This window comes from Bacillus rossius, chromosome 5 (genome assembly GCF_032445375.1).
Source record: "Bacillus rossius redtenbacheri isolate Brsri chromosome 5, Brsri_v3, whole genome shotgun sequence".
Classification (NCBI taxonomy): domain Eukaryota; kingdom Metazoa; phylum Arthropoda; class Insecta; order Phasmatodea; family Bacillidae; genus Bacillus; species Bacillus rossius.
Window position 1 is genome coordinate 79,467,020 of NC_086333.1, and position 13,353 is coordinate 79,480,372.

The window sequence follows — 13,353 nt, forward strand, 5'->3', positions numbered from 1 at the left end:
ATAAAGTCTTTTTTGACTTATAGTAAGTTTTCTAATCAATGGAAATTAATAGAAGCAAACATCAAAGTACTAGACCAAAAACAATATCTTGCTAAAGTACCATTTATAATAATCATATTTATAAGGTAAAATAGTTTTGCCAATTTGCCACAGTAATCAGAAGTGAAATACAGAGAGCACTTGCTTGAATTTAATGATAATAAACCTAATCTCATTGCAGACCACTTTAGCAGAAAGACTTAATAAATATTTCTTTTATAGATAAATACCATAAAATTTATTCACATATATATTAACAGTAAGCTGTTTCACAAAAGCACACTGTTACAATACATTATATTCACTATAGTTTAAAAAGTTTAAAAGGCACAGTTCCCGTTCAAAAATGTTTTTTTCCAATGCAAAAAATGTTTTTATCTTGCTTTAGTACGGCCATAAGATCGTTCTTTGCTTTGATACATCTATTTTATAAGTTACAATTAAAGTAATTTTTATTTATCCACAATGTTTGTGAAATATTTAAAACATTCATAAAAATTATAACAAATCTGAAATTTTAAAAAAAACAAACTAAGGTTAAAATATTAAGCCACAAATCTTGGCTGTAGGAGCAATTATATCAATACCAATTAGTATTTACTAAAAAGTATTATGATTTTATTGTCAATAGTAATTGGAAGATACCAAGTAAAACCATTTGAAGAAATGCAGAGTGGTTTTACAAGCGGTAACTATAAACCCAAACTGCGGTCTCGCACCGTGAGTAGCAGTACGTCCAACCAGGGTGTCCACAGTTAGTACTTTCCTACTAGATCTAGCGCTTTTTTTAGTGGTACAGTACATTTACGTTCAGATCTAGTACATTTCTTCTTTAATACAATCATATTTCAGTGACTCCAATATGTTTTATTATTAAGCGTAATTAATTATTTTTAAAAAAACTATGGAATGTATGCGTGTGTGTGTGGTGTGATATTTAAGTTCGAGCATTGCGATGTCGTAATAACTTCCTGAATTGTTAAAAACCATAAGAATTTATAATTTAGTGCTTTTTTTTTTCAAATCTAGTACTTTTTTTTCTCGCTTAAGTTGGTACAAAATATTTTTTTCCTTGTGCCGTCTCGCAGTGCGACCATAGTACTTTTTTCTCGCTTAAGTTGGTACGAAATATTTTTTCCTTGTGTCGTCTCGCAGTGCGACCATAGTACTTTTTTCTCGCTTAAGCTGGTACAAAATATTTTTTTCCTTGTGCCGACTAGCAGTGCGGCCAACACGCGAGCTCGGCCCGCACCTACCTGCACGGAGCGGATGTCCATGAGGCCCTCCAGCTTGCCGCGGATCACCGCCGCGTCCGTGCCGTTCAGCTTGTCGGCGCGGTGGACGGCCTCCGTCTGCCAGTCCGTCCAGTAGACGTGCGAGCCGACCACGACGAGGCCGTACGGGTGGGGCACGCCGCGCATCACCACGCGCCGGTCCTGGCCGCGCAGGTCACAGCTCTCGATGGTCTTCGTCTTGCCGTCGTTCCAGTAGAGGCGGCCGGCCGGGCGGTCCACCGCCAGCCCGTTGGGCCAGCCCAGCCCGCTCGAGATCAGCGTCAGCCTGCGGGCAGCATCACGCGTCACAGCTCGTCGCGTTCCGACCCGGCACCTGGCCCCATCGCCGTCACCACTGGGTCCCGAGAACACTGCGTTCTGAGCAGACTGCGACTACGCTTTAGTTATGTGGCTGAGTGGCAAGACACGAGACAGCTGAAATGTTTGCTAAAGTGAAAGAAGAGATATCGACAGGTATCATACAGCATTCTGGGTTTGTTAGCCTAGTAATGGAACAAACAGTAATGAGTAAGAAATAGGGGCGGCTCCGAGACCTGGGGATCCGCGCCAACGGAGCCCCGTACGACCCTTTTATCATCAACGCTTCTGTAAAAATGAAATGTCTGTCATTAAATTGGAAACTCTCTGTTTATTTGATAACATGACTGTTCTCTATTTGAAATTTAAGTTTCAAGTTGGCTTAAAACAGATTTTTTTTTTAAATTGTTTATTTTTTAAATTTTTCCAGAGGAGAGCACCCTTTTCCCTGGGGGATACACCATATCTTCCAGGTGCCCCCGCATATCACTCGCCACAGGAGCAGAAGGCCAGGCTCTGCAAATACTCGGCCCGCCACTGGTCAGGAGGTAGCTGGATCCAGGTGTGGGGCATGACTGGACTACACGTTGCAGCTAACTCGTTTGTTTTTGGTCTTCAGTGACAATTTATTTAATTCAAAATAAATAAATAACGAGTGCAAATTTTAGTTACACAATGATAACAGTAGGGACAAGATTATACGGTGAATTGCAATAAAGCAAAATAGCACCGAAAAACATGCCGTACACCACATAACACCAAAATGAAAGTTAATACATGATAAAGCATTGAAATGCAACAAAAAATAATGAAAATAATAAGCATATTTATCTAAACTCAACTCATACTACAAAATTATATCTTTCAATGCATTAAATCCAATGAATGTAAATTATTTAGTATGAAGTTACTACCAAAATTTATGTACAAAATAGATTAGAAATAATTTTCATTTTTTTAAAAATATTGCAACTAATATTAGGTAGTAACTAAATTTTGCACTACAACGATGGTACATGTTACAAATGCACATCTACTTGCTGATTTATTTGTATTCTTACCAGTAATTACACATTCCTATTACAAATTATTATGTTGTAAAAGTGCATCATGTATCAGTCAAAGAGGCACTGTTTTGCTAAAGTAAGCATCATTGAAAAAAAGTTTTTTTTTTTTTTTAAATGGTGCTATGTTTATAAATAAACAGAATTCACAAAAGGCCATTGAAGCTCCTGTTTTAGAAACGAAATTGGTCTTGGAAAATAAAACCATAAAACCTTGTCCCTAGTTATCAGGTAAGTTACACTTACTCTCCTCCGGGAAGGCTATCTATTCACAGACGAGAGAGCCAAATGCCCGATCGTGCATCTTCTGTGATTTTTATTTTAATTTTTGGACAACTCATGATAACTAATGGTCAATTAGGTTAGATTAGCTACATTATAAATACTTTAAAAACATTGTGGACGGTCAATTTGGTTTGGATAGCTACGTTAAAGATATACTGTGAAATCATGTAAACGGTTTCCTAGCGCTGGACAGCTTCATATTAAAAAGTTATTTGCCAAGCAACCATAAAATGATTTTGCAGTATTTATTTTTAATGTAGCTATACTTACCCTAATATAACCAACCGTCCACAATGTTTTAAATGTATTTATAATGTAGCTGACCCATCCTAATTGACCGCAAAATTTAATGCCACACCGGTTTATACAATGAGATAGAACGGAAAATCAAAAAGCGAGCATGAACTTCGGGGAACTTCGGGTGTGGCTCTCTCCCGTCTGTGAAATGAAGGCTTCCCGTCGCTCCAGGGATTAAAAGAGAGTGGGGGGGAGGGTTCAGTAACGCGAAACCGGCGCCCCTGGCAGGAGGGGGACATCCCTGCCACCCGCCTGCTACGCCACTGCCTGCAGGCAACGACCAGGGAGGGTCCAGCAGCGCACCTGTTACTGCCGTCCATGTGGGCCTGCTCGATGCGCGCCCGCCGGCCCCAGTCGGACCAGAACACCAGGCCGTGGTGGTAGTGCAGCGCGATGGCCCGCGGGGACTCCAGGTCCGACCACACCAGCACCTTGCGGTGCCGCCCGTCCAGCTCCGCCACCTCGATGCTGTTGCGGCCCGCGTCCGTCCAGTACACCTGCCGGCCACAGTCGGCACACTTTCCTACCACATCTGGCACACTTACGCTCGGATCCAGTGGCGTAGCCAGGATTTGTGTATGGGGGGTGTTGAGAAGCATGCCCCCCCCCCCCCCCCCCAGTATTAAAGCGGGGGGTCCTCCCCCGGGAAAATTTTGGATTTTAAGGTGTAAAATAGTGCTATTTCAGCAGTTTTCGGTTCTTAAATTTCAATATTGTAATGGTAAAAATGTTATTAAATTTAAATATGAAATTTGTTTGAGTGATGAATAAGAAATTAATTAAAGATACGGTGCTAAGGGGGGGGGGGGGGTTGAACCCCTAAAACGCCCCCCCCCCCCCCCCCCCCGGCTACGCCCCTGCTCAGATCTAGTACTTTTTTTCTTTAATATAATAATATTACAGTAACTCCGATATCGTCGGCTTACTTCCAAAACCTAGTAACTCCCATTTCAGTAAATTTTATAGGAGAACCTATGAGATTTTGGAGCACGGTTTCGACTGACAAAGATACGAGGTTTTATAATTTGTGAATAGAAAAAAGACTTAAGTAGAGTTGACTTACGAGGTTTTTATCAGCATGTGCACTATGAAAAAATGAAAAAAAAAAAAAAAAAAAAAAAAAAATACACCAAACACATCCGGAATATGAAAATTGGAAAAATCTGGACTTACACAAGGTTTTAGAAGTAAGCCGACGATATGTTTTATTATTAAGCATTATTATTAAAAAACTATGGAATATATGTGTGTGTGGTGTGATATTCAAGTTAGAGCATTGCAATTTCATAATAACTTCCTAAATTGTAAAAACCATAGCAAATTACAATTTAGTACTTTTTTTTTCAAATCTAGTACTTTTTTCTTGCCTAAGTTGGTACGAAATTTTTTTTTCCTTGTGGACACCCTGACCACGCCAGCCCTGATCCGCACCGCGTTTTGCGTGCGTGCCGCGGTAGGTGTTCGCTTTGATACGTAGAGCCAGGTAACATGCTGATACATTCCAGTTCTTTTATTTGTTTTCTTTCGTTACAATTCAAACATTTGATTCATTTAGATTCGTTTCTTCGAAAACCGTTTATTTCATTACGGGCTCAGCCGGGAGAGGATTGGTTTGTAACCTCTTCTCCATTGTAACTTCTAACAGTGTACTGCAGCAACCCGAAACAAAGGCGTCGACCACGCCTGATGAAGGTTAAGAAGTATTTTTTGTCATTTAACACAGTTACTTTGTAAATTTACAGTCCTTCAAAACTGTTCCCACGCTGCAAACACCATGCTCCAGCCAATGTTTTTGTGCCCCGCCGCATGACGCAGACTATCGCAGTATCCCCTGCCTAAAACCTTTCTGAGCAGAATAACCGGTAAAAGGCGCGTCTAGAATATTTTGTACGAAAAAAAAAAAAAAACCTCTTTAATTCACACGATTGAGCATTTGGATTGAGAAGGAAAATTTCTGTAATAATTAGCAATAAAATGCACCTTGATTCAAACATATCACCATGGTATGAATATTTTTGACAGTTCAAATTTAAATAAATTCCCTCCTTGTTCTGATTTTAAAACCTTTGATTACACGTTGCCCATGTTAAGATTTTGTGTAAGTTGTTATTTACTTCTGTGCGACACTCGGAATAATGTTTGAGGCACAAAGACCTGGCTTCTAACTAATGCTGTTTTTTTAATGTGTACCACAGTCTCGCCACACACGTGGGATAACACCTAATGCAACCCAAACTTTTCAGATTAAAATAATTCAAATATAAATGTTTATCAAAAGTTTGTGTATTATTTCTTAAGTACATAGTATATTTTTTACATAAATATGATGACAGTACTTGGCGAATAAAACAAAGTACCTATGCAAAACATGTTTTGATATCCTGATGAGGAGAAGTGTAGTCATTTTCAATTTTCAACTTAACAATCACTATTCACAATTATATTTACTATCCAAATTTAAAAAATAAAAATAACAAAGGAATTTTATTTGCAAAGTTGAAAATAAATTTTTTTGTAAATTATAATTTTGCTCGCCCGCAGCACTTCCCTTGACTGCTAGTTCTGTACCCATTTTTATTTATTTAATTATTCCTCCCACTTTTGTTCATTCATTCATTTATTTGTTCTGAAATTCACCTTAAGCTTTGTTTAAATACTGATAAAAAAATTGTTAAATGCCACTAGTTTTATGACACACCCAAGTCCAAACTTCCCCTTGGTGATTGTGAATTTAAATTTGTAAATTGTTACTCAAACTTTAAGACAGAACTGTTTAAAGGAACTGGATCACTAAAAGGATAGCAAGAGTGGCCTACCTTTCTGCCCGTCGAGTCGATGACAATCCCATCTGCTGTCTCCAGGCCGTCCACGATCACGCTCTCGATGTGCTTGCCGTCCAGCGTTGCCTTCTGGATGACGTCCTCTGCCGTGTCCGTCCAGTAGATCTCCCCTGCGCACACCACGCACCGTGCCACGCCGCGCGTGCCTTCACCACGCTCGTCCCAGCAGCGTAGTCCGTGCCGTGGCCCCACGAAGCTTGCCACCGCGTGTGCCCGCGAGCGTGTGCGCGGGTGCCGTGGCAAAGTGTGTGCGTGCGGAGTGTGCAATCAGACAGTACACTCGTGCCTTCACGAACAAGCAACTGTCCAACCGTTCTATTCCGTTCCTCCAAAACAACAAGAAATCTTTCTTTTTTTCTTAGTAAAACTAGTTAAAGAAATTGAACATCTTTCGTTTTTTATTTTCTACCAAACTTAAGTGGTTGTAAGACAGGCGATGTGAATAATTCATTGTTAACTATACACATTTTTTGGCTTGAGGAACTTAAAAAAAAATATCAGATAAGAAGGTTTGAAGATCAAATCATGTAGATGAAGATACAAAAAAACTTGTGTACTTTTTGTTCTGACCCAGAGGTCTGGAATGGGCATCAGGCAAACGCGATGGCCTCGGCTGCGTGTGATGGAAGCCGGGCAGCAAGGCAAGGGTGGGTTGGGGGCTCGCTCACCTGTCTGGCGGTCCACGTCAGCCGCTACGGCGTTCTTGAGCGGCGGCAGCGGCAGCACAACGTCCACCATGTAAGGCACGTCCAGCGACATCTGCCGGATGTCGACGCGGTGCGCGAAGATCAGGGAGTTGATGGGCCCCGCCGCGCACGTCTTCCCGTCCTCCTGCGCTCGGGGGACACGCCGCGCTTTGCTCGCTTCTTCGACGCACGGCCCCAGGGCCGGATTTAGGGGAGGGAAACCGGGCTGAAAGCCCCGGGGCCTCCACAAACGGAGGGCCCCCACAACAGAGACTTCGGGAAAAAAATCTTTCAAATTCCGACAAGTTAAACACTAGTAAACACATTTTCCATTGATATTCTTTTTTTCGCTGTTTTACCTTTACCTACAGTACTTTGTACATACATGATTATATTATTGTTAAACATTTACAGAAATATTCATTAACACTAAAATTTATTTTCATATAATTCTTGTCTCCGATTATATTTATGAATGTTTTTTAAATACTAAAGAGAATCTACTTGATTTCACAATAAATTATTTATTGGAAAACTCGACTGAAAAAAATTGTTCATTTCATTTGGGAAAATAATTTGGGGCCAGGGGGCCTCCGCTCCTCTGTTGCCCCGAGGCCTCCAGACCTCTGAATCCGGCCCTGCAGGGCCCCGAGATTTTATTAATGCTTGGGTTTACTCTGATTGGACGAAAATCACAAGTGGATTAATGATTGAATTCCTAGGAAACCATACAAGTTATGCGCAGATAACCTCTACAGTTATGGCCACAGTAACATTTACAGTATATTAAATAATAAGGAAGAGGCTGTAAAAAAAAATTTTTGCCCCTGGGCCCTTCATTTCTCTCGACGACCCTGCTATTAACTAAAGCAACTAAGTAGTTATTCTGTATGCATCCAGAAAATGTTACAGCCCAAGATTAGAAAAAAACGAAATTAAGAAGATTAGGATAAACTGTGTGCTTGCACCTGTGGCTATTTAATCTCTGTAGCCAACACTTTTTTTTTTCAACAGCTTTTGCCAACAACCAGTTACAATTTTCTTATTCATTCTGGGATTTTTTTTTTTTAACAATCTTGTCAAGCACTACAAATTTACAAATTTACTTTACTCAGAATTGAGCCTTGCGGAAATACTAAGGGTTTACTAGATTTTTGCAACTGTCATGCTCTCAGGAATGTGTCCTCTGTGTCGCTTCCCTTCCATTCCCTGGCTCACCTCCTTGGTATCTCTCCCCTCCACTCCGCGTGCATGCATGCGTGGGGTTTGAAAGTCACCTGTACTTATGATAAAGTGTCCTTGTTCAGTCTCCGTTGCGACATGAGCAATCATGCGTTTGTATTTGTAGTTAGTACGTACATCCCTTTTTGTGGTATGCAGTGCCAAAATTTAAAATTTAATAATCAATTGATATTTTCTGTATTTGCTTTTGTCTGTCTACCCATCTTAAAATTCTCGTTTTGATTAGTATTTGTTTTGGTTTTGTCTGTAGTTAGTTACTGCGTAGGGTTTTATTTACTGTCATGATTGTACGGTGGTCGTTTCCCCGGGTTGCCACAGCCCATTGGACATGTTGGTTTGAAGGCCGTTAAGGCCTTTTGACCTCGTCGTAGTCTTGGTCTGCAATCTGTTGCCACTATTACACCTGGCAGGGATTCCCATTGCTATAATTCTTGTTGTAATGTATATATGAATATATTTCATATTTTTGTCATAACTCTGACTGAATAGGCTGTTGAAAACACAGAGAACTTACAAGCCACTGACTGGAGTATTGTGGGATTAAAAAACTCACCAAACCTGTGGGAAAACCCTTGACCTAACAATACTCCACCGCAGTACTTCAGCATCTTCTGTTTCACTCTCTGAGCTTTTTAATTTAAAATAACCAAATAAAATTTGAATCAGAGAAGATGTTTGAGGATCATACAGAAGTGTTACTAAGTCGTGTTTCTAAGTCATGTTACTAAGTTGTATTACTGAGTAATGTTACTAAGTCATGTTACTAGGTAATGTTATTAAGTCATGTTACTAAGTCATGTTAACTAAGTCATGTTACTAAGTCATATTACTAAGTTGCATTACTAAGTCATGATACTAAGTTGTATTACTAAGTCACGTTACTAAGTTGTGTTACAAAGTCATGTTACTAAGTTGTGTTACAAAGTCATGTTACTAATTCGTGTTACTAAGTCATGTTACTAATTCGTGTTAGTAAGTTGTGTTACTAAGTTATGTTTCTAAATCATGTTACTAAGTTGTGTTACTAAGTCATGTTACTAAGCCGTGTTACTAAGTCGTGTTACTAAGTCATGTTTCTAAGCCATGTTACTAACGTGTGTTACTAAGTCATGTTTCTAAGTCATGTTACTAAGTTGTGTTACTAAGTCATGTTTCTAAATCATGTTACTAAGCTGTGTTACTAAGTCGTGTTACTAAGTTGTATTACTAAGTGGTGCAGAAGACTCACCAGAAGCTTGATGCCGATGGGACAGGCGCAGCTGTAGGAGCGCAGGCTGGACAGCGGCGCCAGCAGACACAAGTGGGAGCAGCCCCCGTTGTGGGAGTGGCACGTGGTGGGCACGGACTGCCTGCCCCGGTGGAACACCCTCACGTCCATGAGGCCCGACACCCCGGACCTGCGACAGCCACAGCCACGGCTCTCAGCACGCAGGACTGCACAGCGGCGCCAGCACAGTCGCCGCTGGCTCGCTGCTCTCTGATGGAGCACCTCTCCGGACGCTCACCTCAGCACGGTCCTGTTCCGGCCGGTCAGCTTGTCCGCGGAGTAGATGCTCGCCGTGTCCCAGTCGCTCCAGAACACCCTGTCCTCGAACACGGCCAGTCCGAAAGGGTGTGGCACGTCCGAACCTTCAACAATTAAAAAAAAATACTGTTTATGGAAGAGAACCATCGCTGAGGTAGACCTTCAAACGCATGGCTATAGTTCCTGCAACATGTTCAGGCGTGAATCCAGAGGAGAGCTATATTTCTGATCCCCCCTTCCAAGATCTACAATCCTCCAAGGTCTCAGTCTTCGAGGACTGAATACATTATTAAAATAATGATAAGAATCACGTTAAGAGTCTACATGAATCAACAGTGTTGAAATAGGTAACACAAAGTTAAAAGAAAATAACATTACTATCACCAATATTTTATACTATGTAGTTAGTTGTAGGGCACCTAAGGCGCCCATCGAAAAGTGATGAATATAACAAACACTTCAAATTAATATTCACAAAATAATTATTAAAAATTCAATTTTTTTAAAATTTAGCATATGAAAAATATTTCTGATATATATATATGTATGTATGTTTACGTATGTATGTTTATGTATGTATGTTTATGTATGTATGTATATGTATATATGTGTGTGTACATATATATATACACATATACATATATATATATATATATATATATATTGACGCCGCCGTCAGTGCTCCCTCTGAGAGCACAGGCCGGTATGTGTCCTCAACACCTGATAAGTGCCGCGCCCCGAACGCGCCCGTGCGCGCAACGTAGTGCAGTGCCCCGAACGGCGTGACGTCAGTCACGGCCTCCTACGTGTGCAAAGCGCCCGGCCGGGTGTGGCACTGCGCAAGGGTATTGTTTATTCATGCATTTGATAATATAAACAGAAACTAATAAATCTAAAACCATCAATAATTAATGTTAAGTTAATAATCATTTTATAAAGGGTTATCATTCACAAAACTGGCCGAAGTCATCTTCCCGCGCTCCGCAGTTTTCCCGCGGAATTTCCCCCCTCCCTGGCCGCGGCGGCCAGGGAGGTTAGTCAGTCGCCATCCAGCACTCGCCCGGGCCGGCAGCCCACGCACGGGGAGCTCTCAACTTTCGCGCCAACATCCAGTAACTGCAATAGGTAATTATAGCCAAACCGTTTTTATTTCAGCTCCCCGGTCGGCCCAAATCGGCCGTTCGCGATCCCGCGCGGTCTATTAATAAAATGTGTAGTCCAACCAGGGACTTTTAATTTCATACGTAATTAACTAGGTGGCCCAGCGTTACACCTGCGCCTCACGCTGTAACGTCCCACATCGGGACATAGTTCATCGCCCACGCAGGGCGGCACTGCGTCAAACGCGACACCAAACATTCGGACGAGTCATAAACTGGGATGTGCCACGGCCACGCGTGTGATATCTGACTAGATTCCACCGTGTCCGTACCCAGCGTAACGTGGCCTTCGCCACCAAGCGGAATAGCCGCAGTTGCATAGCCATCTGTGCGGGACTAACCACAGTAATTATAGTGTAATGTGTTATCATAAGTAAATTCGCGGGACCTACCACCCTTATAGTGTAATGTGTTTTCATAAGTAATTTGCGGGACCTATCGCCCACGCACTTCACGTTGCGTCCAAGTACTCTCGCATAAGCCAGAACAGGTTCATCGTGCGCGGAGCTTAGGTCGACGATGAAGCGGCCAGTTACGTGAGCGTGTGACGTGTAGATTGTGCGACGTAATAAATAACTAAAAGTACGTGTGTGTTTCATTAATAAGGCGTCCTGGGAGGCCATAACAGCCCGGGGAGTCCTTTGTTGACGCGTCCCTGCCTGCAGCCACGAGGCCAGGAACCCCGCCCTTGAGAACCAAAATTAATCAAACAGTTTAAATTCACGTAAATTCAGATCAGGCAACGGGGACGGCGTCAATATGTATATGTATATATATGTATATGTATATTTCTTCATCTTCTTGCTGTGGTACGCAACATAGTCATGCAGTCGGCTTAATTATATAGTTGTCATTCCTAAACGTGTAGAATAACCCTGGGTTTTGTTGTTTACAAAAAAATCTTCCTGGTTAGCTGACATATTTTCACTAAATATTTAATATTTTCCCCCACTCAGCTTCTGGGGGTCCATTCTTTGCAGTAAAGCAATGATTACAATAGTTAAATTTTTATGTAAAATATAAATTTTTAAAATTTTATATATATATATATATATTTTTTCCTGCATTTTCCATAAAAATACTAGTTTAGTACAGAGATCCATTCATTGTGCCATGTATTCTCGGGCCTGATGGTTCAGTGCCGATGAATACAGCAAACATGAAACAAACATAGCGAAAAGGAATTTCTTTGCCCGCCTCTATGTTCATTGTATTCATTGTATCTGTAATACACATACTGCCACGTAGAGGTGAAGCCTATAAGCAGGCTTAACTTTGCTTCTGTTGTTTCTTAGAAATGAACACAGTTAAGATGACAGGTTTTGAGCAACCACCCGCGTGGTGCGACACTGCAAGGCTGCAGGGACACGTCTGGCCTAGTCTCCGGGGAGCACGGACTGCCTGATTGTGGCAGGCCTGGTTTATACATGAATCACAGGGTGTCGGCTTATAAACTTCGCAAGGTGGAGTGACGCAAAGCAAGCACTGTTCAACCTGCAACTTTCTTGCCTTTTTCGCGACGGTCACACGCGAAGAGAAATTTTTACCAAAAACTTTTAAAATATTCAGACGTACACATGCGTAGGAGCCCACGATGTTCTCTTTGTTACGTTCATCTGTGACACTTGTCAAACCTTTACAAATCAAATAGAAGTTAACACTTTTAAATAATTTTTTTTTTTTCATAAAAAAATTCCTGGATAAGACATTAGTTTCCTGTTGATTTTCAATTTTTAAGTTGAAGGCCTTCAGGACGTGTTGCGACTGGCTTGCTCTACGAACGAGCATGGACCGCGGTCGTCTCGCGACACTCACCCAAGAGCACGGCGCGGCCCCGGCCGTCCAGCGACACGTACTCGATGGTCTTGGTGCCCCCGTCGGCCCAGTAGAGGCGACCCCGGTCGTGGTCCACGGCCAGGCCGTTGGGCCAGGTGAGGTTGGCGGTGATGAAGGGCGCCCGCACGGACCCGTCCATGCCCGCCCGCTCTATCTTGGGGACGCTGCCCCAGTCGCTCCAGTACATGTAGCCGCCTGCAACCAAGCACGCCTCCTTCCTCTACACGTGCACCGTTGGTTCGCCGTTTGGCTTCTGGGTTGCAGCCGTGTCCTTGGCAAATAACTCACCAACATTTCGGTTGACATTGCAGTCGCCATCATGATGGCGATGGTGACTGACGATGGCGACCGCAATGTCGACCGAAACGTTAGTGAATTATTCGCCGAGGACATGGCTACAACCCAGAAGCCAAGCTACTTCAGACAGTGGCCGTGAAAGCCTGCGAACATTATTCACCGTTTGACTTGCTGATTACCATAACCCTGCCACCAACTTCTGTCATTCAACACCCTTGTTCTAGCCACGGGTGTAGATCCGAAAGGGAGGTGGCCGCCCCTACCCCTTAGGAACTAAGAAGCCGCTCACTGAGGGCCCGTGCTGCGAAATCGTGACTGAAACGTGGTAGTTAAACGTAAACGTCAAAACTAGTTATAAGGAAAATTTTCTGTATATTTTAAAGTTTTCTGCTTATTGCATACACATGAGTCAAAATATGGGCAGAATACAACATACAATTTCCACGGGTCCTCCTTGTGAATCCGAAAGATTAACGCCCCTGGTTTTAGC

General features: G+C 42.2%; 1 protein-coding gene across 1 annotated transcript in view; it reads right to left on the reverse strand.

Moving 5' to 3' along the window:
- LOC134532307 (low-density lipoprotein receptor-related protein 4-like) overlaps nucleotides 1-13,353 on the reverse strand; it is an 86,844-nt gene that overhangs the window by 19,931 nt on the left and 53,560 nt on the right. Inside the window, exons 17-23 of the mRNA XM_063368725.1 lie at nucleotides 12,546-12,761; nucleotides 9,551-9,674; nucleotides 9,274-9,442; nucleotides 6,786-6,948; nucleotides 6,094-6,227; nucleotides 3,581-3,774; nucleotides 1,296-1,599 (exon numbers count right to left, since the gene is read on the reverse strand). Coding sequence (XP_063224795.1) covers nucleotides 1,296-1,599; nucleotides 3,581-3,774; nucleotides 6,094-6,227; nucleotides 6,786-6,948; nucleotides 9,274-9,442; nucleotides 9,551-9,674; nucleotides 12,546-12,761 — 1,304 coding nt within the window. The remainder of the gene's footprint in view (nucleotides 1-1,295; nucleotides 1,600-3,580; nucleotides 3,775-6,093; nucleotides 6,228-6,785; nucleotides 6,949-9,273; nucleotides 9,443-9,550; nucleotides 9,675-12,545; nucleotides 12,762-13,353) is intronic.